At 40.1% G+C, this 22,149-nt stretch overlaps 1 protein-coding gene across 4 annotated transcripts in view; it reads left to right on the forward strand.

Annotated features, from left to right (window-relative positions):
• Positions 1 to 22,149, forward strand: part of kcnab2a (potassium voltage-gated channel subfamily A regulatory beta subunit 2a) — a 145,529-nt gene that overhangs the window by 59,391 nt on the left and 63,989 nt on the right. Inside the window, exon 1 of one of the 4 annotated variants that reach the window (XM_072452655.1) lies at positions 4,378 to 4,765. The exons of the other annotated variants lie outside the window; for them this stretch is intronic. Coding sequence (XP_072308756.1) covers positions 4,395 to 4,765 — 371 coding nt within the window. The 5' untranslated portion in view covers positions 4,378 to 4,394. Of the gene's footprint in view, positions 1 to 4,377; positions 4,766 to 22,149 lie in introns of those variants that run through there. 4 annotated transcript variants of the gene reach the window in all.

Here is a 22,149-nt window from a genome sequence, read left to right on the forward strand (position 1 = left end):
CTCAAGCATTGATTTATTATATATATATATATATATATATATATATATATATATATATATATATATATATATATATATATATATATATATATATATATATATATATATATATATATATATATATATAATGTGTGTCTGTGTACAATGCGTGATTTAAATGTTACAGAATGAACTGTATTGATAACATAATATAATACATATTTATCTCTTAATATTTTTGATACTTTGACCATTCTTATTCTGTTTTTATGCCATTTTCCCTAAATCTCCCTGTTCTTCACTTGGGCTGTAGTCGTGGTTTTATTTACATTTTACAGATTTGGGCAGCAGCAAAAATGGAGTGTGCAAATTTAAGATTTGGGAGTGAATCATACGTTTAATCTGCGTTTTTTCAAATAAATAAACTGTTTCCTAAAATGTTTTTGTGTAAAGGTTTTGAGAGCTTTTGCTTTAGTCCCCTTTAGACCACTTATCGATCGACAGGACATGTCTTTAATCAACTTCAGCTTTACATATTGCAGCGCTAACATTATATCGACTTATAGCGCAGTATGTGACTGAAATATGATATATATTGGTGGCTCAGTATTTATTGTGTGTACTAAAAAGGACTAAAAATTGGAGCTGTAGAGGATGAGATAACTTGGATGACTCATTATTGACAGTGTTTTGTTGTGCAATTTATTTATTGTAGCTCATATTCTAACAAGTCAGAATGAGGTTTACTGTGATTCTTATGCTTTAGAGTTATTGTGTTATTACGTCAGTGTCATTGTCTCATTATGGTTGATATGATATTGGCCCCTTGTTGACTGTATGAGAATGCTTTCAGGCTGTTTCCGGTCCAGCTCTCGTTAGGCCTTTTACATCCAAAGACTGAGTGCTTTTCAGATGATAAAGGTCAGGAGCTGATGACCACAGCGCTTCAATGGAGGGAAATTAGCCCATATCTGGTCAAGAAACATGAGTCAAACCGTCATTTCCTTCTTATCTAGTCAGTTGTATAGGAGTTATCATGATTATTATAAGATTAAACACACAAAACGGAAAATGTGTAAATGGCATGATTTTGAATCTTCTGTATGTTGTTTTCTTATCTTATACAAAGGAAAGATTCACACATTTCTGCAAATTCTTATTGAATTATTATTTTTCAAGCAGCTTTTGTAACATTGATTTTGAGCATTTGGGAGCTTTTCATACGTCGTCACAGAAATATTTACGTTTCAAACTGATGAAAACCATAGGCTAAATGAAAACCATCTTTCTAAGCACCAATGCAAAGTGGACATTTTTTGCTTATTAACCTACTTTTTTGTTATTATTACTACTTATTATTACTTATTACTTATTATTAAAATTAACTCCCGATTGGATTCTCTTGTATCCAGTGATGGAAGAAGTGCCTAATTATGTTACATTAAAACAAAATCTACTAAAGTAAAAGTATTTCGGTACCCACTTAAAAATGTAACTACACAGTAAAAAGATGTATTTCATTCATATTTTGAGAACTATTATAGAGTCAAATGTGGTGATTATGATAAAGAATGGTCCTTAAATTATTATTATTATTATTATTATTAGTTATTTATTTTTGAGTGTGTGCTTGAACTCATAAACCTTTAGGCCGAATGTCACCAAGAAAATCCTGAAAAAAGGAATACAATCAGAATAAAACTGACTACACACCACTGCTATTGCTGGTCTTTTGACATTTTTGCATCGGCTCCGGTCTCAAGTCTCCAGGATGCTTAACTGATGTGGTAATCCCCCTGTTACTTAAACATATTTGGCGGTCTGACTGGTCTTCTCGTTCCTAAAGCTCCACCTCTGTGTGTTAATGTGCGTAAAGTGCACTCAAGCCATCACGATTCCCCCACCTCTCGCTCTCTCTCTTCCTGTGGAACAACAATCACCGGCTTTTAGCGGTGAATTATTCAAGCCCGATATCTTTTTTTTCTGCCGCAGTTAGCAGAAACGTCCACTAAACAACGGTAAATGGATTCTCTGGCGCGGGCGGGGCGGGCGGCGGGGGGGATATCGTTGGACAGTGTCGGAGCAGGGAGGGCCGGAGTCGCTTAATTGGTTTAGACGTTTCCTCGTTAGACACTCCCTTTTTTTGGGTGGATCCGCTCGGCCACTGTCTCCAGCCGCGCGTTTATATAAGAAGCGAAGACCCCAATTTCCTCGCTCATGAGCCGAACCCCAAGAAATCGGGTGAGTCCGATTGGCATTCAATGTCGTTGGCGTTATGTATCGACCGGGAGAGACATGCGCGTGAAGTTTGTGGATGTTCCTGCGTGGATGCATGCTGCCTACAACTCGGATATTTATACTCAGTTTGCATCAAAATGTGGGGAAAATAGCTGTTTGGACGAACTTTGACGATCCGATACATTCGATTGTAATGTAAGTAGTCAATTTTAGTCATCTTCAAAACACTGTCGCAAGTTCGGTTTGGCAGTTAAGGCGATGTAAGATCTGTTTTATAATTTAAGGTATACTCTATTTTTAAAGACTTTTATTATTTAACATGACTAAAGTTTTTGCTGGCGTTGTGAGCTGTTTTGAGCAGAGATAGTGCTGTCTAAGTGATATTTCCGTGAGTGAGTGGACTTTTAAAAGATCAATATGGCTTCTAATATCTGTCTATGCAGCGATTCGTCATCTCCAATGTTGAAATGTGCTCATTATAATACCATTATTTCTCTTATTTTGTTTGTTTTTTACGTTACTTATTGAGGCTATGCTTTTGAATATTACCTTTTTACAAACATATTTGGAAACTCATTGCACTGACTTAGATAATGTTCAGATTTGTTGCTTGTGTTTTGAGAAATACTTTTATACATTAAATTAGGGCTGCAAGATTAATTCCAATCAAATCAAAATCACAGTTTGAAAGGACGCGGTTAGCAAATGGCAAAGGCTGAAATGTTTTGCATCTTTTTCTGCACAAACCCAGTGTAACACAGTAGTTTAAATCCATATGAAAACACACTGCAGGTTATGAGGCCCAATTCAGATTTTTTTTTTGTTTAAATCTGATTTTTTATTAGAAAAAAATGCGACTGCCGTTTGTGTCTGGTGTGAAGGGAACACAGCTAGATGTGGGACTGCATGTGCACAAAAAAGTGTGTCAGTTTATAAGCCTATTTCAGTCTTTTGTTCTTGAATTTAAAACGCAAACTTTGAACAGAATCTTGTTAAGAGAACATAAATCGCAAATCTATATATTTTTCCTAAATCGTGCAGCCCTACATTAAGTGGAGTTTTCAATAACTAGTCCATACTGTATATATCTATAAATATGATTTTATTAAATATGTTTTACAATAAAGATTTCATTTATTTGCAATATTTATTTGTTTGATTTAAACTCAACGCACAGTCAGTCAGGGTTTTAGCTGGGAACATCTTGGACCTTTTGTTTAGAACACTCTCTGCTCGACTTTGACTGAAGTTTACCTGAAGTTTTGGAATTGTTTCTGAAACAGTGGGAACTCTATACTGTGACATACAAATATCCAAATAAGAGATGTTGATACATCACTAAATACTTTAACTCATGGTCTACTAATGATTGTGATGAATTTGTATTAGTGCATCAATGAACTCAAACCAGGGCTATTAGGACTGGACATAGCATAAAACAACTTTGCAGCACAATTCACACACTTCATATTTAGAGCTCAAACACACACTTTGAATAACATAAAATATGAACAGATATGAGTGGCTCTGTCATTGAGCTCCTCATCGTTTAGCAATAGTAGAATGATCGTACCATTGTGGGACGACTTTTGACAATTGATTCTTGGGACTGACTGTCAAATTTTCTTGAACTTTGTGGGGCATTTCCCAGTAACACCTGTGTAAACCAGACTGAATTTGACTCTTCTAACTATTAACACTTTGTGTTATAATGTTTCCCCTCAAATTAATGTAAAATCATGTTATAAAGTCTTATTTGACCCTTAACCCTGACCCTGTTTTACTTGCTAAGTCTCAAAGTTGATCTTGCGGCTTTCCTCCCCCACATGAGCAGAAGTGAGGCGTGGGATGCCCTTGTTGCCTGGTGCATGTGTGACTCCTCCACTGGAAGCATGCGCCCCTGTCCCATCCTGTTCTGTCCCGTCCTGTATGGTGTTGTATATGTGCAGCTCCTAAACACCAGCGTCACCTGAATGCGCGTGTCACTGTAACCCTGCCACGCTGTACCTATCGGGGGAGGGCTTGACGCGACTCTCATTACAAGATGCATGGCCCGGGCAGGTACTCTGAGTTTGGGACTAGGTGCTGTTTAAGGTGGTAGCTGCTCTGTCCAGTTCCCTACTTTGTTTAGGACTTTACTGCACGGATTTGCCTGGGAATATTAAGAAGCAGAGAGCATGTTTGCGGGCGGATATGCCGGGGGTCCTCCCCAGAGCCTCCGGGACAGGCGCAGGTCCAGTTATTATCCTCCTGAAAACATGCAGATTCCCAAACCGGCAGCAGGCAGCGGGGTACGGAAGAGTAGCAGCAGCGGGAGCGGCAAGATGTTGTCCATGTCGTACAGCGAGAGCATCCGGAGTGGCATCAACCGGTACCACTCGGACCAGGGCCTGAACCAGCCGCCGACCCGTCCCACGGACCAGGCCGAGCTGCAGAGGCTGAGGGAGCAGAGGATCGCCGCCCAGATCAAGAACATGGAGGACTTTCTGAAGATGAATGGACTGGCCCTGGAGGAGTGTGTGTCCTTTCAGACTGGGATGAAGTACAGGTAAGGCACGGACAGACCGGAGGGAGGGGGACAGAGGAGCAGCAGGATAAAGACTGTGCTCTTAGGAGGTCAATCAGCCTTAAGGCGCTTCTGTTCCCTTAATAAAGTGGGAAAACTCAAGTTCATCTTTGAGGTAGGGTTGTCAAAATAAACAAGAATCAGATGCTAATCGATACTTAAACTAGAATCGAAACTAAATAAATCACATTAACAGAACAAACTTGGACCTTTTGTGAACAGTTTTAAAATAATCTTGAGCTTTATCAGAACACAGCGTTTAATAATTATAATCGTGGTTTCATCAGGGATTTTCCTAAGTATCGAAATCTAATTTTAGTATCGTGACAACAGCGCTAAATGTTGACACCCATATTAATTTGTTATTGACAGAATAACAGCCAATGGCAAAGGATTAACAATTAGAGATCCTGCTCCGTGCTAGTATGTGATTGGTCAAGGATATAAGCAGGGATTGAACTCATAAACTCATACAAAGTTCTTTTCCCCTTAGAACGCTTTGACCTATGAACATGTTTGCCTCTAATATAAGTTGTGACCAGAAGCGTGACTGTTTGTTCTGTCCCCTGTTTAGTTTGCGTAAGTTCTAGTGTGAAGTTCCATTTCATCAGCCGGACCACCTGGCGGTCATCCGGGATTCATAGAACCGTAGTTACATTCGTAGTGCTAGTTTTATTTTGATCATGTAGGTCAGAGGCACAACTTTTGTCTAAATTCAAGGAAGGACACAAGGTCCATAAGGAGTTACAGGCCCCTTAATCGCACTTTCCAAACTTTGTATCACTTATTTGACTTTGCCTCAATGGTCATGGTGCTGCACTTAGTTGTAGAACATATTGCAAAAATGTCATATCTAGTCTTGGCTGAAATGAGATGAATTCTAAATGTAAGTATTTTGAGATAGGACTTAATGGCTTATGTATTGTAGAATATTTCACTGATTTCTAGACATGTCTGACTGATAATAGCTTAAAATGTGAAAATAAATGTGTGGGTAAGTGAAATGTTCTTACCCCATTGAGAAAGGATTTATTTTGAAATAGCAGTTATGGTACTAGAAACAAAAGTGTTAGTTGAACCTTGATTATTATCCAAAACTTTTGTGAATATGTCATTTTAGCTAAACTAGATATACATTTTTGCTGTTTAATTTGTGTTGTCGGCGTAGTGTTGTGTCCCTTTGTCTTCTCCCCCGCAAAGAGTGTACTTTGAATTTGAGCTGACTGTCTCTGTATGCTTGTTTAGAACTAGAAGCCCCTTGAGAGCAGAGCAAGTATACCACAAGTATACTTGAGGACCTTCTTAAATAATTGAATATGCAATTGTTGTAGAGTGCAGAGGTCAGAAAATATCCTATTCCTTCATATTGGTATTACAATAGGACGGAAACTACAAACTCTTCCATTGCGTTCGATACAACTATTAAGACTTAGACAAACTACTACAATTAAACACTATTGACTTAATTAAGTGGATTATAGCCTTCGAAAATGTCTTCAAAGGCAGTGAAAAACTAGGAATAAGCACAATGTATACAGGAAGTTGGTCCGTGACTAATCAATGATAATTAAGTTTTACTGCTCTGAAAATTCTAACAAAGCATTTCAATAAATTTGCCATTTTCTAACATGCATAAATAACACAGTAGAAAATGATTTGTTTATGCTAATGTTGCTATTCATATTAATGGCACAGTGCTAATATGATGTTGTTTTTGCCTGTGATCAGGGGGACAGTTCAGACGGTGGTGGTCTTACTGTGAACAGTGTAGAGCAGGGGTGGGCAATTATTTTCCTCCGAGGGTCATATTCAAATCCAGGCAAGTAGCGGAGCCCACGATCATTAGTGTGAAAAAAAAAAAAAAATCAAATAAAATATAACTTTTCTGTCAAATATAGGCTATTGGATCTATTATTTGATTCATTTCATGTCATTTTTATTGAGGATACAAGTGCAGACAAATGTTACAGACAGTTTAAAAATAGAAACTACAATCTTTCTAGGGGCCGGATTAAAACATGCCGAGGGCCACATCTTGCCCCTGGGGCCACAAATGCCCAGGTCTGGCCTAAGGGCTAGTTTTCCCACCCCTGGTATAGAGTGACATCTTGTCTTTCAACTAAGTGTAACCCTGTTGTGTAAAAGAGACTACTCACCTGTGACCAGGCCGGACATTTAGGAGGAGATGGTCCTTATAAGGAGTCAAATGTAAATGGAAAGTACCTTCACACATCACAATGGAGAACTTTAGTCTTATGAATATTGTGAGAACATGTACATTTTGTCTTTGTCTCTGGAGGGTCCTGCTTGGCTCCAGAGAGATTTTATTGTTTTGCCTATAATGTTCCACAGTATGTCTTTAGTAGAAAAAGCTTCAGTTGTAGTCATCTGGACTCAGTTTGAAAAAATAGACGTTTCGACTCTCATCCAAGAGTCATTGTCAATAAAAGAATTTAGATCGAGAACTCCGATATTAATACTGTTCTGTGGTAAGACCCGCCCATTGGGCGGAGCCTTCCTGAAGTAGAAAGAGTTGTTTGTTTCAACAGAAACTCCCCCCTTGTATCTACCGAGCCTATTCAGAATCTTAATGGCCTATTAGAATCCTCTTTGTCTTTGTGAGACCCTGGCTCAACCACCCTGAGTACCTGATTAGCATCTAAATGTCCTGGTCCTGGTCCTCTACCTTTCCAGGGGTTCAGTATTCCATTATCGATACCAGGAAGATAGAATCTGAGCCCTCCATTTATGTTTAAAGAAGGTCTTTCTTTTTTAACAAAAAATAGCTTCCTTGACTCCTCTTTCAAACCATCTTTTCTCCCTGCTTAAAACCTTCACCTCACCGTCTTCAAACGAGTGATTAGAGGCTTCAAGATGGAGATGCACGGCGCTCTGAGGTCCTGAACTAGTATTTCTTCTGTGCTGATAAAGCCTCTTGTGTAGAGGCTGTTTTGTCTCACCTATGTAACGTTCTTTACAACTTTCTTCACTGCATTGGATCGAATAAACTACATTGCTCTGTTTTTGAGTCGGCAACTTGTCCTTAGGATGAACCAGTTTTTGTCTTAAAGTGTTTCCTGGTTTAAAATAAACAGGGACTTTGTGTTGTCTAAAAATTCTCTGCAGTTTTTCCGACAGGCCAGACACATAAGGGATAGAAACACCCTTCCTTCTCTGTTCAGTTTCCCTTTTGTCCTGCTTCTTGGTTCTCTTCACTCTGTTGAGAGCCCAAGCGGGGTAACCACAGGCTGAGAGGGCATTTCGGACATGTTTTTCCTCTTTCTTCTTGCCCTCTGAGCTGGTGGGCACACCTTGAGCTCTGTGTTGTAAGGATCTGATCACACCCAGCTTGTGCTGTAGTGGGTGGTTGGAGCCAAAGAGCAGATACTGGTCCGTGTGTGTAGGTTTCCTATATACTTCTATTTGGAGTTTCCCGTCCTCTCCTCTGATCGTGGAACAATCAAGAAAGGCCAAGCGATTCTCCTTAGCGTCTTCTCTTGTAAACCTGATATGTGGGTCCACAGCATTGATGTGATCAGAGAAGGTTTCCAGCTCTTGTTCCTTGATTGTTACAAACGTATCATCGACATAGCGGAGCCACAGTTTTGGGGCTATGCCTGAGAATGAGGACAGTGCCTTCTTCTCAAAGTGCTCCATGTACAGGTTGGCCACTATGGGAGAGACGGGCGAGCCCATGGCACAGCCATGAATCTGTCTGTAAAATTGTCCCCGGAATTGAAAGTAGGTGGTGTTCAGACAGATGTCCAACAGTTTACATATGTGTTCAGGTGTCAGTTTGGTCCTTTCCTGTAGGGTGGTGTCTTCCTGCAGTCTGATCCTCACCGCTGCTACTGCATCAGAGGTCGGGATGCAGGTGAACAGGGACACAACATCATATGAAACCATGAGGTCATCTGGGTCCAGTTGGAGATGTTTCACTTTATCCACAAAGTTGTGCGTGTTTTCCACATGATGTTCCGAATTCCCCACAAGCGGAGCCAATATAGTTGTTAAATGCTTGGCCACATTGTAAGTGATGGAATCTGTGCTGCACACTATGGGTCTGAGTGGAACATCCTTTTTGTGTATTTTTGGAAGGCCATAAATGCAGGGCATGGCTTCACCAGGATACAGTCTGTAATACAGAGGCCGGTCTATCGCTTCCTCTTTTTCCAGCCTTTGTAAACAGTCTATCACTTTCTTCTTGTAGCCACTGGTCGGATCTCTTTTCAAGCGTTCGTATGTGGTCGTGTCCTCGAGGAGGGTGTGGACTTTGGCTTTGTAATCAGCTGCGTTGAGAATCACAGTGCAACGTCCCTTGTCTGCTGGGAGGATGTTGATGCTATGATCTTTTTCCAGTGCTGAAAGTGCTTTTCTCTCTTCAGATGTGATATTTGAAGGAGGTGGTTTGGCACTCTTCAGGGTCGCTGTGACTCATAACCTCAGGTCTGCAGCCTCCGATTCAGTCATTTTGTTGTTCCTCCATTTATGGCCTTCCAAAAATACACAAAAAGGATGTTCCACTCAGACCCATAGTGTGCAGCACAGATTCCATCACTTACAATGTGGCCAAGCATTTAACAACTATATTGGCTCCGCTTGTGGGGAATTCGGAACATCATGTGGAAAACACGCACAACTTTGTGGATAAAGTGAAACATCTCCAACTGGACCCAGATGACCTCATGGTTTCATATGATGTTGTGTCCCTGTTCACCTGCATCCCGACCTCTGATGCAGTAGCAGCAGTGAGGATCAGACTGCAGGAAGACACCACCCTACAGGAAAGGACCAAACTGACACCTGAACACATATGTAAACTGTTGGACATCCGTCTGAACACCACCTACTTTCAATTCCGGGGACAATTTTACAGACAGATTCATGGCTGTGCCATGGGCTCGCCCGTCTCTCCCATAGTGGCCAACCTGTACATGGAGCACTTTGAGAAGAAGGCACTGTCCTCATTCTCAGGCATAGCCCCAAAACTGTGGCTCCGCTATGTCGATGATACGTTTGTAACAATCAAGGAACAAGAGCTGGAAACCTTCTCTGATCACATCAATGCTGTGGACCCACATATCAGGTTTACAAGAGAAGACGCTAAGGAGAATCGCTTGGCCTTTCTTGATTGTTCCACGATCAGAGGAGAGGACGGGAAACTCCAAATAGAAGTATATAGGAAACCTACACACACGGACCAGTATCTGCTCTTTGGCTCCAACCACCCACTACAGCACAAGCTGGGGGTGATCAGAACCTTACAACACAGAGCTCAAGGTGTGCCCACCAGCTCAGAGGGCAAGAAGAAAGAGGAAAAACATGTCCGAAATGCCCTCTCAGCCTGTGGTTACCCCGCTTGGGCTCTCAACAGAGTGAAGAGAACCAAGAAGCAGGACAAAAGGGAAACTGAACACAGAAGGAAGGGTGTTTCTATCCCTTATGTGTCTGGCCTGTCGGAAAAACTGCAGAGAATTTTTAGACAACACGAAGTCCCTGTTTATTTTAAACCAGGAAACACTTTAAGACAAAAACTGGTTCACCCTAAGGACAAGTTGCCGACTCAAAAACAGAGCAATGTAGTTTATTCGATCCAATGCAGTGAAGAAAGCTGTAAAGAACGTTACATAGGTGAGACAAAACAGCCTCTACACAAGAGGCTCTATCAGCACAGAAGAAATACAAGTTCAGGACCACAGAGTGCCGTGCATCTCCATCTTGAAGCCTCTAATCACTCGTTTGAAGACGGTGAGGTGAAGGTTTTAAGCAGGGAGAAAAGATGGTTTGAAAGAGGAGTCAAGGAAGCTATTTTTGTTAAAAAAGAAAGACCTTCTTTAAACAGAAATGGAGGGCTCAGATTCTATCTTCCTGGTATCTATAATGGAATACTGAACCCCTGGAAAGGTAGAGGACCAGGACCAGGACATTTAGATGCTAATCAGGTACTCAGGGTGGTTGAGCCAGGGTCCCACAAAGACAAAGAGGATTCTAATAGCCCATTAAGATTCTGAATAGGCTCGGTAGATACAAGGGGGGAGTTTCTGTTGAAACAAACAACTCTTTCTACTTCAGGAAAGCTCCGCCCAATGGGCGGGTCTTACCACAGAACAGTATTAATATCGGAGTTCTCGATCTAAATTCTTTTATTGACAATGACTCTTGGATGAGAGTCGAAACGTCTATTTTTTCAAACTGAGTCCAGATGACTACAACTGAAGCTTTTTTCTACTATGGAACACGCCTGGACGAATGAGGGATTACACCGACATATTCACAGTATGTCTTCAAACATATCTATTTCCATGGAGACAAGTATGGTACGGCGAGCACGCTAACAGGAAAATGCATGTTTTTCAAAGTCATTTTAAGGTTTAATGTCATACTGTGAAATATGCCAAGCAATGAAATGTCACCTCCATGGAAACAGGCAGGTGTCATATCTGCCACCAGAAAAGTTACATACTGCACCTTTTAATTAAGTTAAAATTTGGCTATTTTTGTTCCCCTCCCATTTCTAGTAATAGAAAATATGTTTATTTTGCAGTTTTTTATGTGTAATATGACTTGTTCCTTTTGCATTATCTTTACTTGACTAGTTAAATCAAGACAAATACTCAACTATTTGAATATATTTAAGATTGAACATTTTTGTTATGAGTTATTTCTTTTGCTGCAGGACTAAAATTCTGCATCAATTTAGGGGATTGTTACTCATTTTAACATGCAGCCTGTACCTGAATAGTTCTTTAATCCTCTTGTAAATACTTGAAAGAAAGTATTAATCACACTACTCCTCTTGTCCACACAAACCACACACAGCGACAGTTCTAAATCATTTGCGGTCATTGTTGTATTTAACCATGTGAGTGTTGTTTCTTGGCTGCTCAGATGATCCATCAGGCTCACAGTGCTTCAGGACTGTGATCCGATCGCCTGCCTTTCTGTAATTAGAGCAGGAAGTGGGGCAGAAACAACATGGCACCTTTAACTCCGCTCATCTTTATTTCACTCTGGTCACAAGGTCAGGCTTATTCCGAGTATTTAACTACGCTTTCAGCACTACTTAATTTCTTTGGAGAAGGCTGCTATAGTCTCCGTGCAATTTATCAATCATCCGAGATCCAGTTATTTCAAATAGTCAATGATTAACTTGGTGCTTTTTAATGGAAAGGTTTGCAGTCGATCTTCTGCCGGTAAAATCATGTTGTTTGGAGCAGAGTTTTTGTGTTTAATAGTAGTGATTAAATTTGGATTGCAAGCCATATTTATCTACTTAAAAACAAATCGTAAATCATGATCGATCAAACATTCAGAAATACATTTTGTTTGAGAAGCTGTAAAAAGTAGTTGTTCCACTTTGTGCTATGAGTTTGTAATCCTGAATCCTGCACATATGTTATATATTGTGTTCTAAGATAATTTTTGCATTAGAGCTTGAAAACTTGAACATGTTTTATTTGCGTTTTACGATTTGTTCCCCAGTGTCTCTGTGGGAGGTTCTTGTTGACACGGTTACCTGTGGGATAGGGTTGTAGTCGCTTTTAGAAGTTAACTTTTTTATTTAATTTAACCAGGAAAACTCATACAATTGTCCTTTTTGACCAAGAGACAGCTGCAAAATGTCAGTTGATCAGTTGAGCTTTTCTGGGATTAAGAACAAAAACACATGTTTATGCTTTTTACCAAATAACTGTGTCGATTTATTGTCCACGTAGAAAATAATATCCAGCATTTAAGACTGAAGTTTAGTTGGCATTGTTATAGTTATATTTTTTTCCCAGCATTTAGAAGTTTCAAACAAATACACCTGACCACAGTAGTACCGTTTACATGATTCCTGGAATGTTTTTGTACCACACTCTTTCATCCACTAGGGGGTAGAGCAAGCTTTGGTTTGGATGTTTATTTTGCTCTTGAATTCAGTGCCAGTCTTTATTCTGTGTTTCTGTTATATTTGGTGCTCTTTGGACAGAAGATATCAGACATAATCATGTTTAACTTTATTATTTATGATATTGATATCGACAAGTACCCCATGGCACATACCCGTCGTAATCACTGAGATGTTGGTAATTGAAGGTACGCCACATAACCTTTCTGCTGAATTTGTCTCCATGGAGATGTTATTGCTGTGCCATGTTCAAACTAAACGTAGAATTAAACACATCTATCTTGCAATCATTCGATTAAAGGTGTTTAATGTACTAAAAAAACAACTTGAAAGACATGCATTCTTGCAAACTGGTCTCTCCGTAGATCTGACCTGTAACTTGTCTCGATGGAGATAGATTAATGCCGTACTGCAAAGAAATAGCATCTCCACGGCGACGGGCACGTAGCAGACCCTCCACCAGAAAAGTTATTTAGTGCTTCTTTATACGATTTTTTGAGAGCCAGTAAATAGTGTGAGAAGTGCAAACGATAATATTTCCACATATTTCCACTAGATGGCACAGTTGTAGTTCTGCCCTGGTGCAGCAAAGGGAAGCCCACTGGTGTAAACACCTCCTCAGGACCTCATTGTCATTCAGTTGTGGATGAGAATACATGCATCAGCCTCCAGTGCTTCTATTGTAGACCAGCCAATACATGCCTCTGTAGAACATAGACATTTTGTGCATATAGTTTTATATAATTCTGATAAAAGAAACCCTTTAGCTGACATTATAAATTCTGTGTGTTAGTTAAGATGTGTAAATGAAAACAAGACGAGTCAAAATGTGAACGCTCATAAGGTAGATGTAATATCCTCTGCAGAGAAGAAAAGTGTCTTTATAAGGTCTTATGTCTGAAACCTGTTAACCACATTTAGAGGAGTTGAACTGTTCTTATTTCAGCCTCCAGCTCTTGGATGCATTTTAAATTCACTGTGAGCTGAAGTCATCAATCAGGTCGCAATCACGCTATTTGTTCCAAAAATTGCAATTCAATATTTTCCAGTCTAATTTAGCCTGTAAACACATAGAAACTAGCATAATCATCAAAACTAGTGGCGCAGGTTTCCCCATCTCCAGAGCTAAATATAGCTGGCAGACTGATCAGTGCAGATGGATGCAGCTGACGGCCTGTTTATCTAATATGAAAAATCTCTTCTGCATCAACAAGTGGAGCGAGACGTGCTGTGTAAAACTGTTTGGAGTGATACTGATTCGTTTTCCATGGCTGACCTCCCCGAGCCCTCACTCTGAGCAATATGGGCCTGGTCCAGTCTGACAGCGTGTCCAAGTGATAAAGTGAAAACTGCGGTGAAGAAGGCTGGAGACCTAAGCACATTTGGTTATAAATGTGTGTTTATAGCTCACTGCTCATCTGGGCTCGTAATTTGATGTCAAATTAATTTATTACACTATTGGCTTCAATGAAATGTTTAAATTTGGTTATTTTATTCTACTTTACAATATTATTTGGTTTCATTTTATTTATTTATACAGGAAAATATTCAAATGCAACAATCGGGCATCTGACTCAGTTAAAGTTTGTTTTGCAGCAGGTTTTGAAGCAAAGGGAAGAGAAACAACAACATACACAAGCAGACAACCATAGATACAAGACCCACACACTCTACAATTCAGTCAGTGACAACTTAAGTGTAGCCTTCAGCCCAGAAAAGTCTGCATGTATTTTTAAAATGGGCATCAGAGCAGCTTGACCACCCATAGAGGGAAATCATTCCAGAGCTGTCCAGCACTGGGAGCGTCTCCTGTGAGCACACAGTGTGTTTGTGAAAAATATGTGTAAATAGTTATTGGGAATGCCCCTGTGGGTTCTAGAATACCAATTTGATTTGTAGACTTATGTATAAGACTCACAGTCATATGCTTACTTTCAATTCCGGGGACAATTATACAGACAGATTCATGGCTGTGCCATGGGCGCTCCCGTCTCTCCCATAGTGGCCAACCTGTACATGGAGCACTTTGAGAAGAAGGCACTGACCTCCTTTTCGGGCATTGCCCCAAAGCGTTGGTACCACTACGTGGATGACACATGTGTTACAATCAGGAAACAAGAGCTGGAAGCACATCAATGCTGTGGACCCACATATCAGGTTTACAAGAGAAGAAAGAGAAGGAGAACCGCTTGGCCTTTCTTGATTGTTCCACTATCAGAGAAGAGGACGGAAAGCCAGGCAACACCTTACGACAAAAACTTGTTCACCCTAAGGTCAAGATGCCGACACAAAAACAGAACAATGTAGTTTACTCTATCCAATGCAGTGAAGAAAATTGTAAAGAGCGGCACATAGGAGAGACTAAACAGCCACTTCACAAGAGGCTTTATCAGCACAGAAGACACTGGAGTTCAGGACCACAGAGCGCCGTGCATCTGCATCTTAAAGCCACAAACCACTCTATTGAGGACAGTGAGGTGAAGATTCTAAGCAGGAGAAGAGATGGTCTGAAAGAGGAGTTAAAGAAGCAGTCTTTGTTAAAAAAGAAAAACCGTCCTTAAATAGAAACGGGGGTTTTAAGATTCCACCTTCCGGTCGTTTATAATGGAATTTTGATTGATTCCCTGGAGAGGTAGATGAGAGTCGAAACGTTTAGTTTGCTGGTGGTCAAGTGGTTAAGGGAGTTGCACATGTGTGGTGGCGTTGTGAGTTCATATGCTGAATGTCTATACCCCCCCTTTGCCCGTTTCACAATTTTCTTTAAAGAAATTGATAAAAAAGAAAGAATCAGTCATATATAGCATATATTATTCTGAAAAACGTGATAGGCCTGATTATGTGTGTGTAAAAGTTTTGTTCCTGTGGCAGCTGTCCCATTTTGCTCCAAACAAAGTGTCCTTGTGTGGCCTTGTATCCAGAGTGTGACGGAGTGAAGCAGGAACACCAGCCTTGCTCTCTTGTTTACCCCCACTACACTTCACCTGGGGAGTTTGTGCTCTGGACTGACAAAGGCGTAGGAGGTCTTCTCTCTCTCTCTCTCTCTCTCATTTTTGGGATTGTGCTGTGCTGTTGTCATTTTGGATCCCATAAAAGTACATGGTCAACAACATATATGTCCTCAACTGTCGACTCTAATCTGTGAATATGAGGGGATTAGTTTGCTTATAAGTTCTTTTCAGGACATGTCTGCTGCTTACATTTGATCTCACTGTTGGATGAATCATTCCCCACTGTAGTTTGCTTGTATTATCCCCAACAGCTTTGGGGTTGAAAGGTGTATTTTCAGGTCATGTTACAGGTCAGATCTGTTTGTGAGTGTTGTGGCTGCTCACAGTAAAAATCTGTGTTTTTCAAGTTTTTTTTGAGCAATAAAAACATGAATGTAATTGAATAGACGCAAGATAGATGTGTAATGCCATACTGTGGGACATTTCATGGCATTTCCATGGACACACATGCCAGAAACGTTACATAGTGCAGCTGTAAAGTGTTGAGACGTTGTTGAAAATATTATGCCAGAAACACTGGTCCGTGACTGGAAAATGTGACTGGGATGGTATTTTTTTGTTTTTCTATTGAGTTTGATTTGGCCTTGAGGCTTTTTTCCTGCACAAATATTCTTGTCTGAACAGCACAGAACAAAATACCCACATGTTTGTTTTGATTTCCTGAAGATGTTTTTTGTGGAAATACCGTAAATGTTTGATGATTTCAAAATGGCGTTATATTGTATCAGGATTACTACAAACCCAAGACATTGAGTTGTACATTATCAGTAGTAGTGCTATGACATACCTGCAAAACTTGGGTTAGCAGGTTATATATTTGAGCAATTTGCAACTATTTAACGTCTTATACTTATAAATATGCATAGTGTTCGAGTGCCCAGGAGAATGAGCAGCTACAGCAAGTCTCACCATCAGTCCCTATGTGCAGTTTGGATTTATGTGTTGAGTCTAATAAACTCAGCCTAAAAGGACACATTATGCATTATCTCTTTTGTTATTGGTCTTTTAATGTGCTCTCTAGTACCTCTGCTTTGGCATCGTATGTTTTAGAACTTCAAATTATGTATCAATCGAAAAGCATGCATTACTTTCTCGGTCCGTAATCAGGATTTGGTGATGCAAATATAAGCACACACGTGTAATTAATGTGGCGGAAGCACTCAGAACGAGTCTTGTAATGATTTATGGAGCTAAAAATAGCACAGGAGACCTCTGGAGCTCTTCTGTGATGTCTCAATTTGAAACGTTTGAGTGCTTTCTGAGGCTCAGAGAAGGACCACAGAAGACAACCTCGTAAACGGGATGAATGAAACGACCGTGAATGAAACACAACTCCAGGTATGTGTTTGATGAGGGAACAATATTATAAGATGGTTAAAAGCTACACACATTTGCTTTATTATTATATATTTGCGTTATTTGAATTGCAAAATCAAAATACTGATCACTCTTGCTACTTGTCAGCCTAGTAGTCAATGGGCTATTTTGTCATTTGTATTTTAGCATATAAAATAATGTGTTGAATTTATTTTGTACCCTTGTCGCCGTAAATGTTTTAGTGATGTCCTTGATGTCATCCAAACTTAAATCAAAGACAAATGTCCTGTTCCACACTTAAAGGTGGTATGGACGATTTTTTTCCAGCAAATTTTTTATCATATTTCCTCGTGGCGTGGATAAATCATTTGTCTTGCCACGTATCAATCATAAAACGCACCTACCGCTCACCTGCATTTCCGCGTGGCTAAGCGCATGGATCTATCATAATATAGTTCCCTCAGTGTACGGGGCAAAATGAAGACGGAGAAAGACAGTTCGAGCTGACGCAGAAGTGGACTGAAATCTACGGGAGACCAGAGATGCGATGTGATCCGTCGCGCTAATAAACAAACGCACGTGTGTGTTGTATCAGTCCGCACGGGGGAGGGCGCATGCGCACTTTCGCCTGCGTTCTCAAATCGCCGAAAATTCGTCCATACCGCCTTTAAGTAAACACAGTCAAATCTTTCCCTTCTGTCATATCCAATCAGACAAATAGCTTTCATCCTCTGCTGTTTTCCTTTTTGCTCGTTTTATTGTAATTATGCCTCTGATATTACTATTTAGTTTACTTTTCTCAACTCCAATGTCTTCGCTATCTTTTCCTATTACTATTTATTTCCTCCCCTTCTTCACCAGACAGATTGCCGCCCCGTAGCTATCACTGTGATCTATTGTGGCTGATTCAAATATTGACAGAGCAAAATTACCCACAACATTTGTGCGAGAGAGAAGAACATCCAGGCCAGACGTTGAGCAGACAGTCACAGATAAATAATGGAGGAGGCTAAGAAGAGAACCTTGTCTTGTGGTAAAAGCTCTGGTGCCATATTTACACAAGCTCAATGTGAAGGGCTTCTATTCAATGTGTTTTCAATGGGAATCAACACAAGTAAAAGTAACGTGCAGAACAATATCACGGTTGTGTAATATGTCTAAGGGCTGCACAGTTTTGGGGGAAAAACTGTCAAAATTGCTCTTTTTCTGTACTTGTAAGTATTGTAATTGAGGTTTGATTTGTGATGTATGTTTAAAAAGTAGGATCCTGTTCATTGTGACGCTCTAATGTGTCGGTTTTAGACTTGATGTGAGTGAGGTCATCTCTTCCCACAACTGATGGGCCTGGTAGTGTCACCTGCTTGTCTCCATGGCGATAGATACGTTTAATGCCATACTGTGGACCATATTGGCGCCAAGTACGGTGGTAACGTCTATGGAGACAAGCATGCGACGGACCCTGCAACGGAAAAGGTATATTCAGTTAGTTTATCAATACTGCAATTTTGAGTATCTCTAATGGATGAATACTTGTGCCGTGTCCAGTAAAATATACTTTAAAACATAATGCGTAGATTGGCCGTGTCATCCTTAACTGTTACCTTGATTACTGTAGTTAATTGTTTTACATTTTGATCAGTCTTTTTTTATTTCTGGCTTATTAAGACCAAGTTTGTAGCCATTTTAAACTCTTTATTCCTGTCTTGTTGTACCATATCAAAGTTTCGATGTTTTTCTTCTATTTGTTCTAGTTGTGCTTGAGAATCCATCTTTATTATTACACAGTGGTGGCTTCAAAGGGATGTACAGTACAGTGAAACTCTTTCTGCCTAGCAACCTTCTTTGTGCTCGCAGCCGCAGGTTTGACAAACGCAAAGAGACAGGTCGAGCGTCTTTGCTTGAACAGAAGAGATTATTCTGCCTCTGCTGTCTGCTGATTAGTTAACACGCTCCCACAAACTCTGCACTCAGCTTTACACACAGCCTCACATCATTGGAATTCAGAGTAATGTGTCCTGAATTTTATTTTCCATACATTTAACATTTTACTTTCACTTCTATATAAACTGTAAAGCTGCAACAGTAAATCATGTTTTGTTAGATTATATAGTATACCACAGGAGCAAATGTGATTCCAAAAATGAACCCATCCAAAAAGAAATAGATGTTGAAACCTATGTAAATAATGCAATTAGGAGAGATGTGATATTGCACAGTTGGAGTCATAATTGTATAATTTCCCCACTTCTGGAATAACTTTTAAATTATGTGAGCTAATCAAACTCTAAAATAGTTTGGGAGGAAGTTGAAAAATATGCAAAAATGTATGGTATTGTTCTTGTTTGAAATCCAATTACCGTAGTTAACTTTGAGATGTATGCATTATAAAGACCATTTACCAATGCATCCAACAACTAAAGCATTATCTTACCATATAAAATATCACATATACATATGTAGGGTTGCACAAAAAATCCATATCCAGATATAATAATACATTTTAAACTCATTTGAACGTTTATCATTACAGATTACAAAAAATGATCAAGTTTGACATTTCCTGAATAATCTTAATGAGAAAGCTCATAAAGAAAGGAGTATCATTGCAGTATCAAAAGTCAAATTGAGTTTTGTCATCACAGTAAAGCATCATCAGTCTCTTTTTTTATCAGAATAGCCACTTTTGCAATACTGGGGCTAAAACAGATGAAAAGTATCGTAACAATATTTACATCTATGAGAACTGTATGTACCATAGTCTAGTGTAGAGTTGTATTTGTTCCAAGGCTCTGTCTAAAGGAACTCTGACGCTGTCATCCCTTGTTACATAAGAGCAGGACTTCCCCCGTGGTGATTTGTGTGGTGGTTCAGCTCTGCCCTGTGTGAGCTCTGATGTTCCTGCCTGTGTCTGTGCATCTGCCATGTCGAGCGCTCACAGCCCTGACCTCTGTCACTCTCACTGGGGGTTTCATTAAGGATTCCCAGCTCCAGCTCAGAATATGGCTTCACTGTTTTTGTCACTAGAACTATGCTGTTCCTTTTCTGTTAGTATAGCATACAGTTGGACAATACACCAGCACCTATTTGAGATACAATAGAGGGAAAGCAAGCGGTCACAAACATCCCTTTATTATTGACCCGGGAGATGGGAAATCATTTTTACTCCGCATGATAATTAACAATATGATTTAAATTGTGTTCGCACTTTTGGTCTCACTTTTTTTTTTATTTCATGTCATTGTGTAAGTTTTATTTTATCTACATCTACTCAAAAGTAATGTAACTCTCACCAGCACTTTACCCTCTTTTGTCCAAGCCAAATTGGGCCAAATTGAGTCTTGTGGCAATTTCATCTCTCAAGATCTGTGGCACGAGATCTCGTCCCATCCCTCGTATCCATACACGGGGTCAGAGGAGATGTCTGTGTGGATTAGGCCAGTGGTTCCCCTCGTTATAAAAATGAAAGTGTCAGTGATTAGAGATGTTTAGACACAGCCGCAGGCTTCATTACGCTGCTGCAAAAGCATTAGCACATGTGTCGATCAGCACTGTCAATCTGTCTGACCTCACTTCGTTTTCCATTAACTCTCTAAGCCCCTTTCACCCAGACACTTCTGCGGCTGCCTCCCCCCTCTGCAGAGATGCTATCCTTTTCACTCTGTTCCTCTAATCCTGTGCAATGCTGGTCAATTAAAGTCCCTCTGAATGGAAGCTCAACTTGTTATAACAGATGCTTTACTATTGTCTATGCTCTTTAATAATAATGTATACAGTATTTATACACTAAGTAATACAGCTGTGTACAACCAAAAACACATTCTCCATTTGTCAGCCTTTTTCCTACTTTCTTTCCAAAAGCTGGAGTCTGACATTTTCCTCCAGCACCTTGACGTGATGGACAAACCAATCACAGCATTCAAATATATCCAGTCCTTTGTGTTTGCTGCTTTCCGTCATCACATTTTTGAATTCTGTGTTGTTGCTTTTTATTTCCAACCTGTTTCAATTTGTTCTTGTTGAAAATGCTTTTTTTTTCTTTTCTTAAATGCATGTTTTTTTTTTTACAATTTCTCTATTTCCTTTGAATAAATGTTGACAAGCCATTTTGACCAAAATTCAACAATCATTTATCCATGTGATTGGCCAGATTTCCTTTACCCGGCAACACATTATAACATAAAAGCTAATGTGTGATGTTTCTCTCACATCCTTTGTTATTACACGTATGAAGACCCATTTCATTCTTACATTTCGTTTTAACAGTACCTTTTTCTCCCAGTGCTTCTTGCCTCTTTGTCGTAATATCACATTAAGTGTCATGCTTTTAAAATAGTCAGGAGGCTCCCTGTGCGTGGGATTCAAAAAAAGACAGTGCTTGCTAAACTGTTCTGTCCCCTGCAGCTTCAACACGCAGTCTGTCTGCCAACCTCCTCTGCACCATGCCACTAAAGCCGCCCCCCGGGACAACATTGGGGGGGACACGGGCCACTTTCTGTATTTTGTCTTGGCACACAGTGTTGAATTGATTTGAATTGAAGCTATTTTTAGGTCCGCTGCCGTTTTGGTGAAATATCACTGCACATGGACCCTTGCGGTGCCTCTGTGGTCACGCCACCTACATCAGTATGCAGACTTGCACTCTTTTGTTTGGTGGTGACCATGGAGGAAATGCGAGTGAAATGGCAAGTACAAAATCAGACGGATCTGTACATGGAGCGAGCCAGGTACTGCCCAATTATGTTCTTGTACTGCTGATCTTGCCTAGAATGTTCCAGCAGGGCCTTTATCATATCTATTTTTGACTAAGAAAAGTTAGGAGCCAGATCTATGGAGAGGCTAGTCCGCTCATGGTAAGAACTAGAGATGGGTGAAATATCAGTTCCAGTATCGGTATCAACCAATATCAGATGTTTACCAATATTTGGCGTTGATATTTTTGGGGGAGGTGCCCCAGTCCATGAATGCTCATGAGTCATTTTTGTTGTCACTTTCTTTTAAAGGATTTTTTGGCCCGTAGGTTCTACTAGACAGGTCAGCCCAGCGTGAACTGAGAGGGAACATGCAGTAAACCGTCAGTCTGAATTCAAACTCACGACACTGCGGCCGGCTGCACATGGAGCCGCCGCCTTAACCACTCGACCATTTTGCTT

Source organism: Eucyclogobius newberryi, unplaced genomic scaffold, assembly GCF_026437365.1.
Source record: "Eucyclogobius newberryi isolate DKJ021-1_F unplaced genomic scaffold, fEucNew1.0.hap1 SCAF_19, whole genome shotgun sequence".
Classification (NCBI taxonomy): domain Eukaryota; kingdom Metazoa; phylum Chordata; class Actinopteri; order Gobiiformes; family Gobiidae; genus Eucyclogobius; species Eucyclogobius newberryi.